Consider the following 16,132-nt stretch of genomic DNA (forward strand, 5'->3'; position numbering starts at 1 on the left):
CCTGCATAGGATTCTGCTAGTAAAAGCAGTTTTGCATCTTTAGTTATGGAGATCAAAGATTCCCTTTTTTAATAACACTGACTTGGCTTGCATTGTCCTTCTAATTAGCATTGTACGTCTTCACCATCATGTATCCCTTTTTTTGTTTTTGCATTAAAAAAAAACATTTTGCTTGGAAGATCATCTCTTCAGGACTATCATATGCTGAATGAGGACGGAGAGCTGTGGCTGGTATATGAAGGGCTAAAACAAGCCAACAGGTTACAAGACTTCTCAGGATGGGTGTTGTTGTTTTAACTTGCATTCATTCTCTCTTTTTCATGCTACTAACACGCTGTGGGAATTGCTTTTGCAGTAATGTTTGTTACAGTAGTTTAAAAATATTTAATCCAAATGGATTTATTTAAAGAAAAGAATAGAACCATCAAAATTTGGCAGCTAGAAACAGGCCTACCATCAGCAGTCAGCATGGTGGGGCATCTCCTGGGGCTCACCACGTAGTATGGGCCCACCAGTGACTAGATTGAGATCCCAAAATGGTCAGTCCAAGTCATAAAAGTGAAAATGCAGACATGACTCAGCTATAGATATAGAATGATGCCTGACTTCTGTGTGCACCAGGAGAGGATGAGTGTCAGGAGCGCCCTAGCTGCCTCTTTCAGTCTATTCCAATAGCTAACTCAAGACAAAGACAAAAGGATTCTTTTCAAGGCTTTAATCCTTTTACAACTTAATGACGCTTTCAGATACTAATTACCAGCGACTAAGCAAGGAACAGCACTGGGGAAAAGATAGCAGAGTAGCCTATGCTCCAGGTTAGGCAGTTGGTCCGCGTTTGAAGGAGAATCACGGGAAGACCCTGAATTTATGGGCTAGGAAGAGATCCTCCCTCTTTCCCTTGGGTCCTCGGGACGTGACCGTTGCTTGCATGCCAAACAAGCGCTACACCTCCTTTCCGTGCCCTCCAACTGTCGTCACTCCTGGTGTCAGCGTCAAGCGTCCAGCAAGCCCCCCTCCAGCACTCTCTCGCTGTCAGGGTCACTATCTATCTCAGGAATGCTGGCAGGAGGAATCTCTGCCAGCTGCTGTGCCTGTGAGAGATGAGCGCGCTCCTCTCCCACGGATTGCTGTTCCTCCTCAGAATCAGAACTGCTCTGGGGTTCTGTCGGCTCAGTTTCCACCCTGATAACAAATGAGCATGTGGTATAGCTGCTCCTTCTTCACAGCCAGTGAACCCAGCGAGCCTTTCCCTGTGACGGCAAGGAGAGGAGGAGTTGGAGCAGCAGCAGCAGCAGCTGGTTGACCATTCATCCGTTCTCTCCCTATGAATGTTTGTTTCCTTATGTGGAAACATGGTGGCTTCTACTCCTCCTTCTCTGTCTCATTGGCTGCCAGCCCTTCTGAGCACTCTCCGTCTCTGGCATTGATGAGGAGATGCAGCCGCTCCCATGCCTAAATAGGGAGCTACTGCACTGAAGGAAGGAGAGACTCCACTTCTCAGAAAGTCCCCAAAATCCTAGAGTTGGTTAGAAACATTTGCAAGCCAAATTTTATGTTTTAACCCCCCACAAAACTTAAACTAAACATACAGTCCATTGATCTTGTCCTAAAACAGACAGAAGGAAACATATGAAAAAATAAAAGCATTCTGTGTGCATTACTTATTCTGTTTCACTCACGGCAAATAGCTATTCTGGAAAGGGGGAAATATTAAGAGATTCTAGCTGAAGACAAGACCAGCTGAATCCATTAAAAAAGATTCAGGCCATTTTCTAAACCCTAAGGATCACAACAGAGTCTGCACACAGCTGTCATATGTACAGGGCTCTCAAATGGATGCACTTGTTTGATGGGCATCTCATTTGAAATGTCTTCCCCAAACATCTCTTCCTCTGTTTGCAGTGAATTAGCTACTGTAGTACTCAAATGATGAGGGTAGTTCATTGTGCACTTTAACAAAACAAATTAACCAACATCCTTACTTTTGTAATGAATGCTATTTTAACCAGTGTTTTTTTTTCCTTTCCTTGTGCTGCTAACAAAACACTTAACATTAACTACTACTTTTTGTAAGCCTGCTAGAAGCTAACTTGGGTGTAGTTACAAGGCTGCAGAGAGGACAAGGGGAGAGGCGGCTCTGTAGCTTTTGTTTCTTGTCTCCATGTTCTAGAAGCAAAGATTCTAGAGCAAGTGGCAAAGAAATGAAAGGTAAATGATTCACATTTACCTTCATGTGCTTGGTCTATGTAGCTGTCAGCTGGTCTGCTTTAGGTATATTTAAACCCTGAAAGTGTGTCTCACGCAGCAGCTTAGTTGAGGCATGTGTGCTGCATATATAGCAAATGAAGTAGTAGCATTAATTACAGTAATGTAGTATCTTCCATTCCTTCCTTCCCACAATTGACATACGCAGAATGAATCACATGCCCGAGGCCATACAGTGCACCACCAGTACATTTATTGCTGGTTGTTGACCATCTACTTGTCTTCCCAACACTATCCCCATATTAAAATAGATTCATATTTTTTGGGTGGGATGCTTCTGTTTCTCTCCAAACAGAGTGATTCCTGAAGAAAGCTTTACTAGGTTATAGTCTTTATGTGCCTTCACTTAATTGCATTGTGATTGATTTATCCCTTTTGGGTTCTGCCTTTTGTCCTCATGAAGCCAGTTGCAAGGGCACTTCTGGATTAATTAAGGAATCCCTGAAGCTTGGGGACCAGTGATGGTCCAAGACCCTGGGTGCTGGAAGCAGAAATCCAAATCCCACCCCCCTCTAAGGTGATCAAAATATGAATATGATGATGATGATCATCATCAACTAAATCACTGACAGTTTGCTGTCCTTTTAATGGTGCCTCCAAATCTGTTACCTGAAGTGGTAAGGTTTGCCCTGTTAGGGACAAATGCCTGATGGTTGGCTTTGTAATTTGCATAGCAGAGAGCCTTTAAGCAACCGTGAAGCCAAGGCATTGTAAACCAGGATCAATGTTAATTTCTGATACATCTCATTGTTAGGCAAATGGAGTTTGAATCTCAAGGCGCATGAAGGGTTTAAAGTGTACTCTATAATTTTCTGTCCTTTCCATATTAATTGGCAGTTAAACACACTGGAACAGCAGCTGAAGTTTCAGACCTCTGATGAGAATCTGAACTATACATTCTGAAAAAGTCCCCTTCTTTTTCCTTACCTCCCCTTTTCTCTCCGCCATTCCCAAATATCCTCCATTTTACCGGGTTCTTGCAGGCTCCTGGAATCTCAACTGCAGTCTCAGAAGAGGAGCCATGACAATGAAATGGAAGCCCTCCGTGGAGAGATTCAGAGTCTGAAGGAGGAGAACAATCGCCAGCAGCAGTTGTTAGCACAGAACCTCCAGCTGCCCCCAGAAGCCCGCATAGAAGCCAGTCTCCAGCACGAGATCACCCGCCTGACGAATGAAAACTTGGTACGGCAAAATGGAATACAGGGAAGAGCAGCACAGGGGGGTGGAGGGGGAAATGCTGATGCAGCAGCTCAATATCCAGTCCCCATGTAATGCTTAAGGAGGAAAATGATCTCTTTTCAGGGAGGTGGCTCTATGGTCTTTCTGCTGCGGTGGCCAGACTGTTTTAGTTGCATCTTAAAAATAAAGCAGGGAGGTTGCGTACTGCAGCACTGCTGAAGGAAGCACAGCTTCTTTACAGAACTAAAAAAGAAAAAAGTCCATGAAATCATATGGAGAAGGAAGCACTTTTTCACTTGGCTCAGACAGTGGGAGAAGATTCATATTGGCACACTCATGGGAGGGACGTTCTGCTATTCATTACAGGGATTGTCCAGCAGGAGATCATGGAACTCATGCAACCACTTTGTATACAGCACTGTTAATAATCCTGTTTATACAGGATTTAAAAAATTAAAATAGTAGACACATATAACTTTACAAATGCAATTGTATGTCTGCATGCCGGCAAAGACATAACAGTGTTTGTATGGAAGTCCCTTGGGTTCGCATATACATGACCTGTGAAAGGGAGGATTCCCTGTCATCCAGATGCTGCATGTTACTCCTGAAGCTATTAAAATCCTTCTGCACTATTGTCAAATGATCTTGGCGATACAGCGAGGATGCACAAAAAACATCCAGTGTTTTCAAAGTTCCTCTTGTATGCCTGCACCTCCCACTGCAGCGTCACTTATTTTAGAAAGTTGGAAGGCAGGCAAGGTATATTTCAGAGACTGGGGAGCCAGATGTTGGCTAGGTATCCGATATTCAGCAAGAGGCTTGCCTGATCTGGCAAGGACGCCAGCTGGCCAGGTGTCTGTACTGCTTTCATACGGCCGTATGCCAAGCTGAGGCAGGTGTGTGGTGCTGTTCTTCTTTGCAGACTACCTTCTTCCTCAATAGACTTTTCCACAACAGCCATAAGCAGTGTTCATACCCATTCTTCAAACTGCCACTGCCCATAGCATTATCAGTCGCATAACATAACTTTTTAGATGGCGTGCCTGTAGTTCCACATGCCAATGTTGTTGTTGTTGTTGTTCAGTCGTTCAGTCGTGTCCGACTCTTCGTGACCCCATGGACCATAGCACGCCAGGCCTTCCTGTCCTGCGCTCTCTCCCGGAGCGTGCTCAAGTTCATATTCATTGCATCCGTGATGCTATCTAGCCATCTCATCCTCTGCCGTCCCCTTCTCCTTTTGCCTTCAGTCTTTCCCAGCATCAGGGTCTTTCCCAGAGAGTTTTCTCTTCACATTAGGTGGCCAAAATATTTGAGCTTCAGCTTCAGTATCTGTCCTTCCAATGAGCACTCAGGGTTGATTTCCTTTAGGATGGACTGATTTGACCTCCTTGCAGTCCAGGGGACTCATAAGAGTCTTCTCCAGCACCACAGTTCGAAAGCATCAATTCTTCGGCACTCAGCCTTCCTTATAGTCCTGCTCTCACAGCCATACATTACTACTGGGAAAACCATAGCTTTGATTAGACGGACCGTTGTCGGCAAGGTGATGTCTCTGCTTCTTACTATGCTGTCTAGGTTGGCCATAGCTTTCCTCCCAAGGAGCAAGCGTCTTTTAATTTCATGGCTACAGTCACCGTCTGCGGTGATCTTGGAGCCCAAGAAAGTAAAATCTGTCACTGCTTCCATTTCTTCCCCTTCTATATGCCAAGAAGTGATGGGGCCACATGCCATGATCTTAGTTTTTTTTAATGTTGAGTTTCAAACCAGCTTTTGCACTCTCCTCTTTCACCCTCAACAAGAGGCTCTTGAGATCCTCTTTGCTTTCTGCCATTGGGGTGGTATCGTCTGCATATCGGAGGTTGTTGATAATTCTCGCAGCAATCTTAATTCTGACCTGTGATTCATCCAACCCGGCATTTCTCATGATGTACTCTGCATATAAGTTAAATAAGCAGGGCGACAATATGCAGCCTTGTCGTACTCCTTTCCCAATTTGGAACCAATCGGTTGTTCCATGTCTGGTTCTTACTGTTGCTTCTTGACCCTCATACAGGTTTCTCAGGAGACAGGTAAGGTGGTCTGGTACTCCCATCACTTTAAGAATTTGCCACAGTTTGTTGTGATCCACACAATCAAAGGCTTTAGCGTAGTCAATGAAGCAGAAATAGACATTTTTCTGGAATTCTCTTGCTTTCTCCATGATGCAGCGAATGTTGGCGATTTGATCTCTAGTTCCTCTGCCTCTTCGAAACCCATCTTGTACTTCCAGTAGTTCTCGGTTCGCATAATACTGAAGCCTAGCTTGTAGGATTTTGAGCATCACCTTGCTAGCATGTGAAATGAGTGCAATTGTGCGGTAGTTTGAACACTCTTTGGCGTTGCCCTTTTTTGAATTGGAATGTAAACTGACCTTTTCCAGTCTTGCGGCCATTGTTGAGTGTTCCAAATTTGTTGGCATATTCAATGCAGCACTTTAACAGCATCATCTTTTAGGATTTTAAATAGCTCAGCTGGAAGACTGTCATCTCCACTAGCTTTGTTGTTAGTAATGCTTCCTAAGGCCCACTTGACTTCACTTTCTAGGATGTCTGGCTCAAGTTCAGTGGCCGCACTATCATGGCTATCAGGGACATTCAGATCTTTCCTGTATAGTTCTTCTGTGTATTCTTTCCACCTCTTTTTAATCTCCTCTGTTTCTGTTAGGTCCATGCCTTCTTTGTCCTTTATCATGCCCGTCTTTGCACAAAACGTTCCCTTGAGATCTCCGATTTTCTTGAAGAGATCTCTAGTCTTTCCCATTCTGTTGTTTTCCTCGATTTCTTTGCATTGTTCATTTAAGAAGGCCTTCTTGTCTCTCCTTGCTATTCTCTGGAACTCTGCATTCAGTTGGATATATCGTCCCCTTTCTCCCTTGCTTTTTGCTTCCCTTCTTTCCTCAGCTACTTGTAAAGCCTTATCAGACAGCCACTTGGCTTTCTTGCATTTCTTTTTCTTTGGGATGGATTTCGTTGCTGCCTCCTGAACAATGTTACGGACCTCCGTCCATAGTTCCTCAGGCACTCTGTCTATCAGGTCTAATCTCTGAAATCTATTCCTCACCTCCACTGTGTATTCATAAGGGATATGATTTAGGTCATACCTGAATGGTTTAGTGGTTTTCCCTACGTTCTTCAATTTAAGCCGAAATTTTGCAACAAGAAGCTCATGATATGAGCCACAGTCAGCTCCAGGTCTTGTTTTTACTGACTGTATAGAGCTTCTCCATCTTTGGCTGCGAAGGACATAATCAATCTGATTTCGATATTGACCATCTGGTGATGTCCATGTGTAGAGTCGTCTCTTGTGCTGTTGGAAAGGAGTGTTTGCTATGGTCAGCATGTTCTCTTGGCAAAACTCTATGAGCCTTTGTCCTGCTTCATTTTGTACACCAAGGCCATGCTTGCCTGTTATCCCGGTGATTTCTTGACTTCCTACTTTAGCATTCCAATCCCCTATGATGAAGAGGACATCTTTTTTTGGTGTTAGTTCTAGAAGGTGTTGTAGGTCTTCATAGAACCAATCAACCTCAGCTTCTTCGGCATCAGTGGTTGGGGCATAGACTTGAATTACTGTGATGTTGAATGGTTTGCCTTGGATTCGTACTGAGATCATTCTATCGTTTTTAAGATTGTACCCCAGTACTGCTTTTCCCACCCTTTTGTTGACTATGAGTGCTACTCCATTTCTTCTAAGTGATTCTTGCCCGCAATAGTAGATATGATGGTCACCTGAATTAAATTCACCCATGCCTGTCCATTTTAGTTCGCTGATTCCCAAGATGTCGATGTTCAATCTTGCCATCTCATGTTTGACCACCTCCAACTTACCTTGATTCATTGATCTGACATTCCAGCTTCCTAAACAATATTGTTCTTTACAGCATCGGATTTTCTTTTCACCACCAGACACATCCACAGCTGAGTGTCCTTTCGGCTTTGGCCCAGCCGCTTCACTCTTTTTGGCACTACTTGGAAATTCCCTCTGCTCTTCCCCAGTAGTATATTGGACACCTTCCGACCTGAGGGGCTCATCTTCCGGTGTCATCTCTTTTAGCCTTGTGTTACGTTCCATGGGGTTTTCTTGGCAAGAATACTGGAGTGGGTTGCCATTTCCTTCTCCAGTGGACCACATTTTGTCAGAACTCTCTGCCATGACCTGTCCATCTTGGGTGGCCCTGCACGGCATAGCTTATGGCTTCACTGAGTTACACAAGCCCCTTCGCCACAACAAGGCAGTGATCCATGAAGGGGCCACATGCCAATGCCATGCTGCAAATACTGCATCCTTTAATGCACAGGTTGGGAACTGGCAGCCTGTGAGCCAGCCCCAGTCTGCAGAGCCTCTCCATCAAGCCCACAATATCTCCTCCTCCACTTCTCCACGTCCCCAGCTCCTACCGGCTGCTGGGGAGCATTCTGTTTCTCCTCAAGCAGCTCTGCTGCCTTTCTGGGCCATATGCTGAGAAAGAAGCCCCTCCTCAACATGCAATATGGAAGAAAAGCAAGTTGCCTGGGGTGAAACAGAGCACTCTGATTCTCCGGAGGCAGCCTGGTGTGATTTTTATGGCGATGGTAGCTGAGAAGGGGAAAATTAACTCTCCCCTCCCGTGTACTCCCATTCCGATGAAGATGCCCCACTCCCCAGCCCGGCAGTTAGTCTTGAAAAACGTGTCCAATTGACTCCAGTGAGAGGCTTTTTCCAAACCAAATTGCTGTGTGGGGTGGGGGACTGAGAGAGTCCAGATATATAAGAATGAATGTGTGTGTGGCCCTACCCACTTCTTGCTTTTACACTACCCACTGCTGCCGTGTGGGCTGTGGAAAGTTACTTGGAAGGGGCTGATAAAGGTTCGCCACACATGCTTTGAATATCTGGATTGTAGACCGGTTTGCTGATGCTGCTTCAAATGGGTAAACTGCATAGAAGGGGATGAACCCTTCCAGCCTATACTTTTCCATAAGAGTCATCTATACCTCCCCTTATCTTTTTCTGGGGTGTGATATGGGCCTTGGCCACTGTGACCCAGATGGGGTAAAAATATTCCCGACAGCATCATTTTCAAAGGTAGTAAATGCTGAATGTTTTGAGTTATTTTTATTTGCCATCTGTTTATAAAACTATATTTTTTGCTTTTTTGATATCAACCAATGAACCAGAAGATACATTTTTCTACTATGTACATCTAAAGCAGCCTTTCCCAACCTAGCAACCACCAGATGTTTTGGAGCTCAGTTCCCATCAGCCCCAGCTAGCATAGCCAATGGAATGCTATGGTCAGGAATGCTGGGAATTATAGTCTGAAACATCTGGATGGCACCAGGTTGAGGGGGGGTGTTCTAAAGGCTATGGTTTTTTCATTGTTGGATAGGGAGAGTGTTAAAAGCCTGCTCTGCAATCAATATAGCTGAACTTGCCTTTTCTTGTGCAGCTTGTTAAAACATGAGTGCCTTAAAAGAACAGGAAGTACCTATACTTTATACCTGTTTTTTCAGTATAATGAGGAGTTATATGCAGATGATCCCATGAAGTATCAGTCGTACCGGATTTCACTTTACAAACGGATGATTGTATGTACTTTGAGCAGACTCACTTTCTTTGTTTGCTACTTCTGGAGCACTAATTGAAGAGCTGGCTGCCTTGTCCGCTGTTGGAGGAAATCTTTTTTCAAAGAACTTCATAATGTCATTCCTCTCCCCAGAGCTTTCTGTTGTATCAGTTATGTTGCCATCTTTGTTCTTTTTGTCGTGCACAATTTGTAACTAATATGAACATTGCAGCATCATTGAAACAGGCTCTTTCAGCTACATACGTCATATTCTGAAAAAAAAGCTTCTGGACTTGCTCTTAGATAAACTGTTTTAAACATTAAAACTGTATGCCAGTGGTACCAGAAGGGTCTGGGGTGGGGTGGCAGGCGAAGCCACGGAGAGTGTTCTTTAAAACAACATTTTAATAATATTTACGTCAATCAACCCAGCTTCACAAATGTTCTAACACTGGGTATGTTCAGATGTTGTTTTGCCTCTGTGATCCTACCCAGTGTGGGAGTGGACCTCAGGCTTGCAAACTGCCTCCTCCACTCTCCTCTCCACAGATAGACAAAGTGGGATTTCCTTGATCCTGTGAGAGAGAAGCTACCAGAAAGTTGGATATGGATATGTTGGCATCCATAAACTGTGTCTGCATAAGACTTCTGTCTCTATCATGCTGCATGTATTTCAGTATACTTTATATAATGTCTTGGCTTATGTTCTAGGCAGTGTGCAGGCTTGCAAACTTCAACCAGATGGTGGCCTCGCCTTTCAGCTGTGCTCAATTCCTCTGGTAGCACTAACAGTACTTGTTCTGTTTTATCTGTTGCATAGATGGCACTTGTTAAGTATCTAATCCTTCCCTCTCAACTTTATTGCATAGGATTTAATGGAGCAGCTTGAAAAACAGGATAAGACTGTTCGCAAACTGAAAAAGCAGCTAAAAGTCTTTGCTAAAAAGATTGATGAACTTGAAGGTATGGTATCTGTGTATGGTCAAGTCTTTTTTCGCCCCTCATCTGGCAGCACAAAGGTTGACATGTTTTACTATCTGGCTGGGACAATGAGTCTTTAGCTGTTGACAGCAGGATACATTAACTGAAAAATGTTGAACTTGGGTGTACATATCTATTGTTGTATTCTCAAATAGTCCGTAATATTGGTATGTTGAAAAAAGGGTGTGGATTATCCTGGAAGCTGATTGCAAACTGGTTGAGAGAGAGCGAATGTTCATATGTTTCTCTGTTTACTAAAGGAAAGTGTTTGCTTTTTGCCAAGAGCAAGTAGTACTTCATACAAGGACCTTGGCCAATAGGAATGCTCACCTTCCCCTTGAAACATAAGACTGTGCGGCATCAGAATTCCTAACAGTAATATTTTTCGCATATGGATTTTTTACCCAGCAAAGGCCATATGAGACAGAGGCAGCACCCCATACCAACGCCTTAAGAGCCCACTGTGGCATGAGAGCTAGAATCCTAGTGCCGATGCAGAGAGCATTAGGGGTTTTTTGCCCCTTGCTCCTGCTTTAGTACTTGCACTCTGGGAAGGTCTTCTGCAGCACATAAGTGCTACACACCGAGCTTTTTCGTCTGGAAAGGGAGCAGAAAGGGGATCTATCCAAGGAGCTGTGTTTCAAGCTTAACTCAAGGACTGCCACAGCAGCCCTGGAGTTCTCTCACCAGAACAATTTTACACCAACTAAGAGGCCTAGCAGAAAAAAATCCCATATGGTTAGAAGCCTTACTCAGGATGTCATTTCAATTAGCCAAAGCTTTGGGTATGATTCCGTAGTTCATCTCACATTTGAGCAACAACAACAAAACCGATTTCAAAATAAAATATTGAGCTGAAGGTAAAAGTTAAAGCTTTTTTTTCAGTTGGTAGGTTTTATTTGCATATATATGCACATATTTGTGAGAGACTGATCTTGGGACTTCTCCCCTTTCAGCAGTGCTTTGGCAATAACAAGATAAACAGTCAATATTCACAAGTATTTGGGGGCATGTTGATTTCCTCCTCTCCCTGCCAGATCATGCTGCAACAGAAATAATGCATGGTAAGAACAGTAGGGAGGGTTTGCATGTCACAGCAACCCAGAGGTGAGCAAAACAGCATCCATCCCTGGCTCTCCATCCCTGGCTAGGCTAGCATGATGTCCAACCAGGAACTACAGCTTGTCTCTCCTTTGACAAGCCAGAGTCATAACCTAGGGTTTGTCCTTGGGTTAGTTCTCTGCCTTGTCAGGGGAGTGAAAGCCAGAGAGTTCCTGGTTCAGGTGTCACGCTGAACAAGCTAGGGAGAGAGAGACTCTTGCTTATTCAGCAGCTCCTGCTGGCAAGAGGAGCCAAGAGGGAGCAATGAAGCCATGTGTACTAGCATACTGCTTTGCTGGGACTGCCGTGACTTGCAAACCGGGCCATAGTGTAGTGACTGAATATTGAACTGATTCCAAGTGAGCAAAGCTTCCTTTCAAGAATTGGATTGAATTCTTGCTCATTTGCTCCTTTTCCATATTGGTTTGTGAGTGCAGGCTTCAGTTTTACTAGTAGATTATATTTCTCTAAAATTAATGTATTAGTAACTCTCATTGTACCAGAATGGAATTAAAAATGCCAGAGTGGGCATGGTTGTGCTTTTGGCCTTCGTATGCACCAGTCACTGTCTAATAAATGTCTGTGCAAGAGAAAATAATGACTTCCCAGCTTGTTAATCTTTGTAGAAGCCTTTATCCAATGAGAGAGCTGTCTGCCAGATATAATATTTACTGTGCAAGGAAGACTCATAGCCTTATTGAAACAGCTCTTTATCCCTTAATCGTGATAAATACTGCTCCCTGCTTGCTTCATTTCACCTTCTTTTTCACTTGATTGTACTTTACCCTTTCAAGGAGGTGACACACAGAAATCACAGACTTCTGTGTTCAGTTAGCATTGTCTGCAGGAAGAACACCTTAAGAAAAAAAAAGCTGCTTCCCTGAAGATTACATTAAGAACTTTCACTTGATCAAACGGTAGAAAGGCGTGGCTAAGATCTCATTGTTGCCTTCCTTCTGCCATACTAAACACAGCTCTGAAGCATAAGCACTGATCAGCGTGTTTCATTTTCAGAGTTCCTGAATTACACAAGGTAGGCAGGCAGTGTAAAAAAGATGTTTTTAAATTGCACAGGACCCTGGATAATGTAAGCATTCTCCAATTCATCTTATGTCCTTTGGGCTGACCTCAGCAGTTTTTCTAGTGGGTGTGCAATTATATGTAGTGTTCTGGATTGACACAAGACAAGATAAGGTAAGTTTCCAGTTGTTCAACATGCCAGATTGTGCTTTTGGTCAGCTTGCTGAAGGCATTGCTTTAGCGTACTTTAGAAAAGCAAATTCTTGTTTCCAATATTTCCTTAGAAGGATTCTGCCAGACCTACAGCCCAACCCTGTGCGTGCCTACTCAGAAGGAAGGCCTACTGATTTCAATGGCCCTTATTCCCCAGTAAACGTGTTTAGGATTGCAGCCTTAGAGTGTATATTAGGGGTATGTAAAAACCTCTTTTTGCTGCTGTATCTTTAATGAGATCTCACATTCTTGAAACAGAAATGATACCTCCTTTTAACCTGTAAGGCAAAAACACTCTCAACAATTTTCGTCTCCATATCTAGGACTCTGTGTTCTCTGGTTGTACATTCTCTGGTTGTGTACATATGACATGAGCAGAGGTGATAGATTGTCCAAGCGTTGTCGCTTTCAGTCTATAGTACAAAGTAAACTAGAGCTTAATCTCTATTGGGGTGTATTGGGTATTGGGGTGGGGAGGTGTAGCTTGCTGGAGGTGGTCTGTAGTGTTTCCCTACCTGGTGTGTGCAATTTCTTCTCCTGAAGGAAACAAGAGACCAGAGAGGGAAGGAATAGGATAGCCAAGAATATTTTTGCCAGTAGGAGGGAGTTTGTGACATCAGCAGAAACTTATCTTCTGAGAACTAAATGTATTTGGTAACACTGGAACATTCCGAAATATTGTGTGTAATACCTACCTCCTGGTAGGGAGTTTAATTTAAATTGAAAACTGTAACGTGTACACATTCTTGTTCTTCTAGTTTTCACTGATTAAAACGGATTATTCAGTTTTTTATTTATGCATGTATATATCTAATTACCTTCCAGACTGGTTCTAGTGCACCTAAGTAGGGCTTTGGAAACATTCCAGGGCTTTTAAGTCCGAAGATCTTAAGCACAGGTCTCTTTGATCCAGTGTTTGGGTGTCTTCCAGCCATGATGGGAAGGCTTTCATTCTCATGTTGAACACCGCTTAGAGAAGAGGTGTGTTTGTTTGACAATTGCTGCTGATCCTCTCATTCTAGATTTGCAGTGCAGCCTGAAAGATCCATCACTGTAGTAGGAATTATAGTGGAATAACAGTTTAACTTGAGGGGTGTCCACTTCTTCATTTGGGAATACATCCTGTAGGTGTGTTAATTAGGCAGTGAGTCTCAACATAATGGCCCAGTTTGCATGTCACAGTAACATGTGAACACATAGTTGTAAACACAGCAGTGTGCTAGTGCATGCTGCCTGATCATTTCTGTGGCAAGCCCATCATGGGTTCCAACTCTGGCTTGTTGAGGGAGAGACAAGCAAGAGTTCCTGGTTTGCATGTCATGGCAATCTAAATAAGAATACTCCATGAATCAGTACCAAACCGCTTGATCAGAACTCTGGGATTTTGTTGACAAAAAACAAATTGCTTTGGATTATTTATTTATTTATTTCAATTCTCTTTCTTTCTCAATTTAGTGGGCCAGATGGAGAACATTTCACCCGGACAAATAATTGATGAGCCGATCCACCCTGTTAATATTCCAAGGAAAGAAAAGGACTTCCAGGGAATGTTAGAATATAAGAAAGAGGATGAGCCCAAACTTGTTAAGAACCTTATTTTAGGTGAGAATCCTTTATACTTACAAAATGGACTGCAGGGTGTTTTTGCAATTACACCTGTTACTATTTCAGTTATATCCAGGTTATCTGACACTGGAGAAAAGAAAGCAATCCCCATTTGCCAAGGAAGTTTTAATTCTTGAGATCAGTTGCGTTGCATGTCTCCTTGTTCCCTTTTGCAACTTTACACCATTCTGTTCTGTAATGGGCACAGAATATTTTTGGTTGATAATTGGAAGAGGAAACATAATCTTGAAATCAAATCTCATTAGTTTTAACTGGTCAAAACAGTGCCTGTTAAAACGAGAGAGCTGCAGTTTTATCAGGCCCTGTAAAATACAGTGACGTTTTCTGTGAATTCATGTCTGCATGTTTCTGTGTTCTCTCTCAGATTTGAAACCACGTGGTGTAGCAGTCAACCTCATCCCAGGATTGCCAGCATACATTTTGTTCATGTGTGTCCGCCATGCTGACTACCTTAATGATGACCAAAAAGTGAGGTCCTTGCTGACTTCTACTATTAATGGCATCAAAAAAATATTGAAGGTTAGTTTTTCTGCCAGTTTATAGAAGAGGGATATCCAGTCCCCTTTGTCTGTAGTCCTGCCTTTTAAAAAATTCTACCAACAGGTGGCGTTTCCTTATCTTTCCACATAACATTATAATGGAGAAAGAGAACAGAATGTATTTATTTATTAGATTTATATACCACCCAATTGACAAATGTCCTTGGGGCATTTGGCAGTTTATTTAGAAAAGCAGAGAGTGCCTCTCCCCCAGTTACTGCAGGGTATCTTCCAATAGGGGAACATGTGTGTGCATTATGGTTTCCACATAATTCTCATAAATTCATTCTCAGATAGTTCTCATCATTTACAAGTTAACTTACGTGTAGAGAAGGTTTCCCATGCAGTATCAGTTCTCTGTGAGTGGACCACACTATCATCTGGTACTGAACATCAAGAGGTGTTGTGACGTGGAAAAAATGGCAATTTAATCTCAATTTATTTATTATTTTATTCTATTTAAAACATTTATATCCCATCCTGTATCATTAAGATCTCCTAGCATGGAGTTAAAGCTATATGAAGTAGAAAGGGATGAAATTGCCAATGCATCCTGTGATACGTAAATCCAATACAGTTTAAAATACCTTTTAAATAATACGGCAAAGCAAGTGCAACACTCTCTGTGATCAAGTTTTCTTCAAATTGCCTTTTGATGCACACTGTATTTCTTCATTTGCTTTCAGAAAAGAGGTGATGACTTTGAAACAGTTTCCTTCTGGCTATCTAACACGTGCCGATTTTTACATTGTTTGAAGCAGTACAGTGGTGAAGAGGCAAGTTTTACTGTTTCTGTTTGCTTTTACTTTTGACTTTGCCATGTACAAAATGCTTTGAAGGTTATGAATGCACTAGAACAGAGGTAGAGAGTCATTTTCTTGTCAAGGTCCACATTATCTCCATCAACACTTGTGGGGGTTCACATTCAAGCTGTGGATGTGGCCAGAGCCCAAAGTGCATGGGGTTTGAAACTAGGCTGAGGTCCATGCAGCCGTAGGGCCAAAGGTTCCCTACTCCTGCACTTGACCTGCTTCTTTCAAGGCGAAAACATGGTTTGGGTGTATAAGCAAGCATTTTCCAGAGCCAGAGTGGTATCTTTGCTTGGGTTGGTATTTAGTGGCTGGTTGGTAGGCCAAGAGGGAGTTAACCTCATTGACTTTTTAACAATATATTTTCTGGTTTTTAAACAAGTTGCCCATCCTGAGCATTTTGGATAAGGTAATGGAAATACATGAACGTAAACCTCAACGTGCACTATTCTCTCCTACAAATGCAGGGGTTTATGAAGCACAACACAACCCGTCAGAATGAACACTGCCTGACTAATTTTGACCTTGCTGAATATAGACAAGTACTGAGTGACTTGGCCATTCAGATCTACCAGCAGCTTGTCAGAGTATTAGAGAACATTCTGCAGCCAATGATTGGTAAGGCGAAATGGAGAAAAATGAAAAACAGAAAGCTGTGTTTTCCTTTTCTAATTCACCCCTTCCTAATTAACTAGTTACTTCTGCTGTATACTCCAATGGCTCTGATTTCCTTTGACATTTTTCACTAATGTTAAAAGAAGAGCATTTCAGTCTTAAGAGATATGTGACTTATGGTTTGTTTTTTCTTCAAA

The 16,132-nt window shown here is 42.8% G+C and overlaps 1 protein-coding gene across 1 annotated transcript in view; it reads left to right on the plus strand.

Annotated features, from left to right (window-relative positions):
- The window catches only part of MYO5A (myosin VA), a 128,194-nt gene that overhangs the window by 97,997 nt on the left and 14,065 nt on the right, over positions 1–16,132 (plus strand). Inside the window, exons 30-37 of the mRNA XM_084817072.1 lie at positions 180–260; positions 3,249–3,447; positions 8,979–9,053; positions 9,901–9,994; positions 13,802–13,948; positions 14,337–14,491; positions 15,198–15,287; positions 15,788–15,938. Of these exons, the coding sequence (XP_084673198.1) occupies positions 180–260; positions 3,249–3,447; positions 8,979–9,053; positions 9,901–9,994; positions 13,802–13,948; positions 14,337–14,491; positions 15,198–15,287; positions 15,788–15,938 (992 nt within the window). The remainder of the gene's footprint in view (positions 1–179; positions 261–3,248; positions 3,448–8,978; positions 9,054–9,900; positions 9,995–13,801; positions 13,949–14,336; positions 14,492–15,197; positions 15,288–15,787; positions 15,939–16,132) is intronic.

Source organism: Heloderma suspectum, chromosome 11, assembly GCF_057233095.1.
Source record: "Heloderma suspectum isolate Gila_16-S chromosome 11, 16-S_ref, whole genome shotgun sequence".
In the NCBI taxonomy this organism is placed as follows: Eukaryota; Metazoa; Chordata; class Lepidosauria; order Squamata; family Helodermatidae; genus Heloderma; species Heloderma suspectum.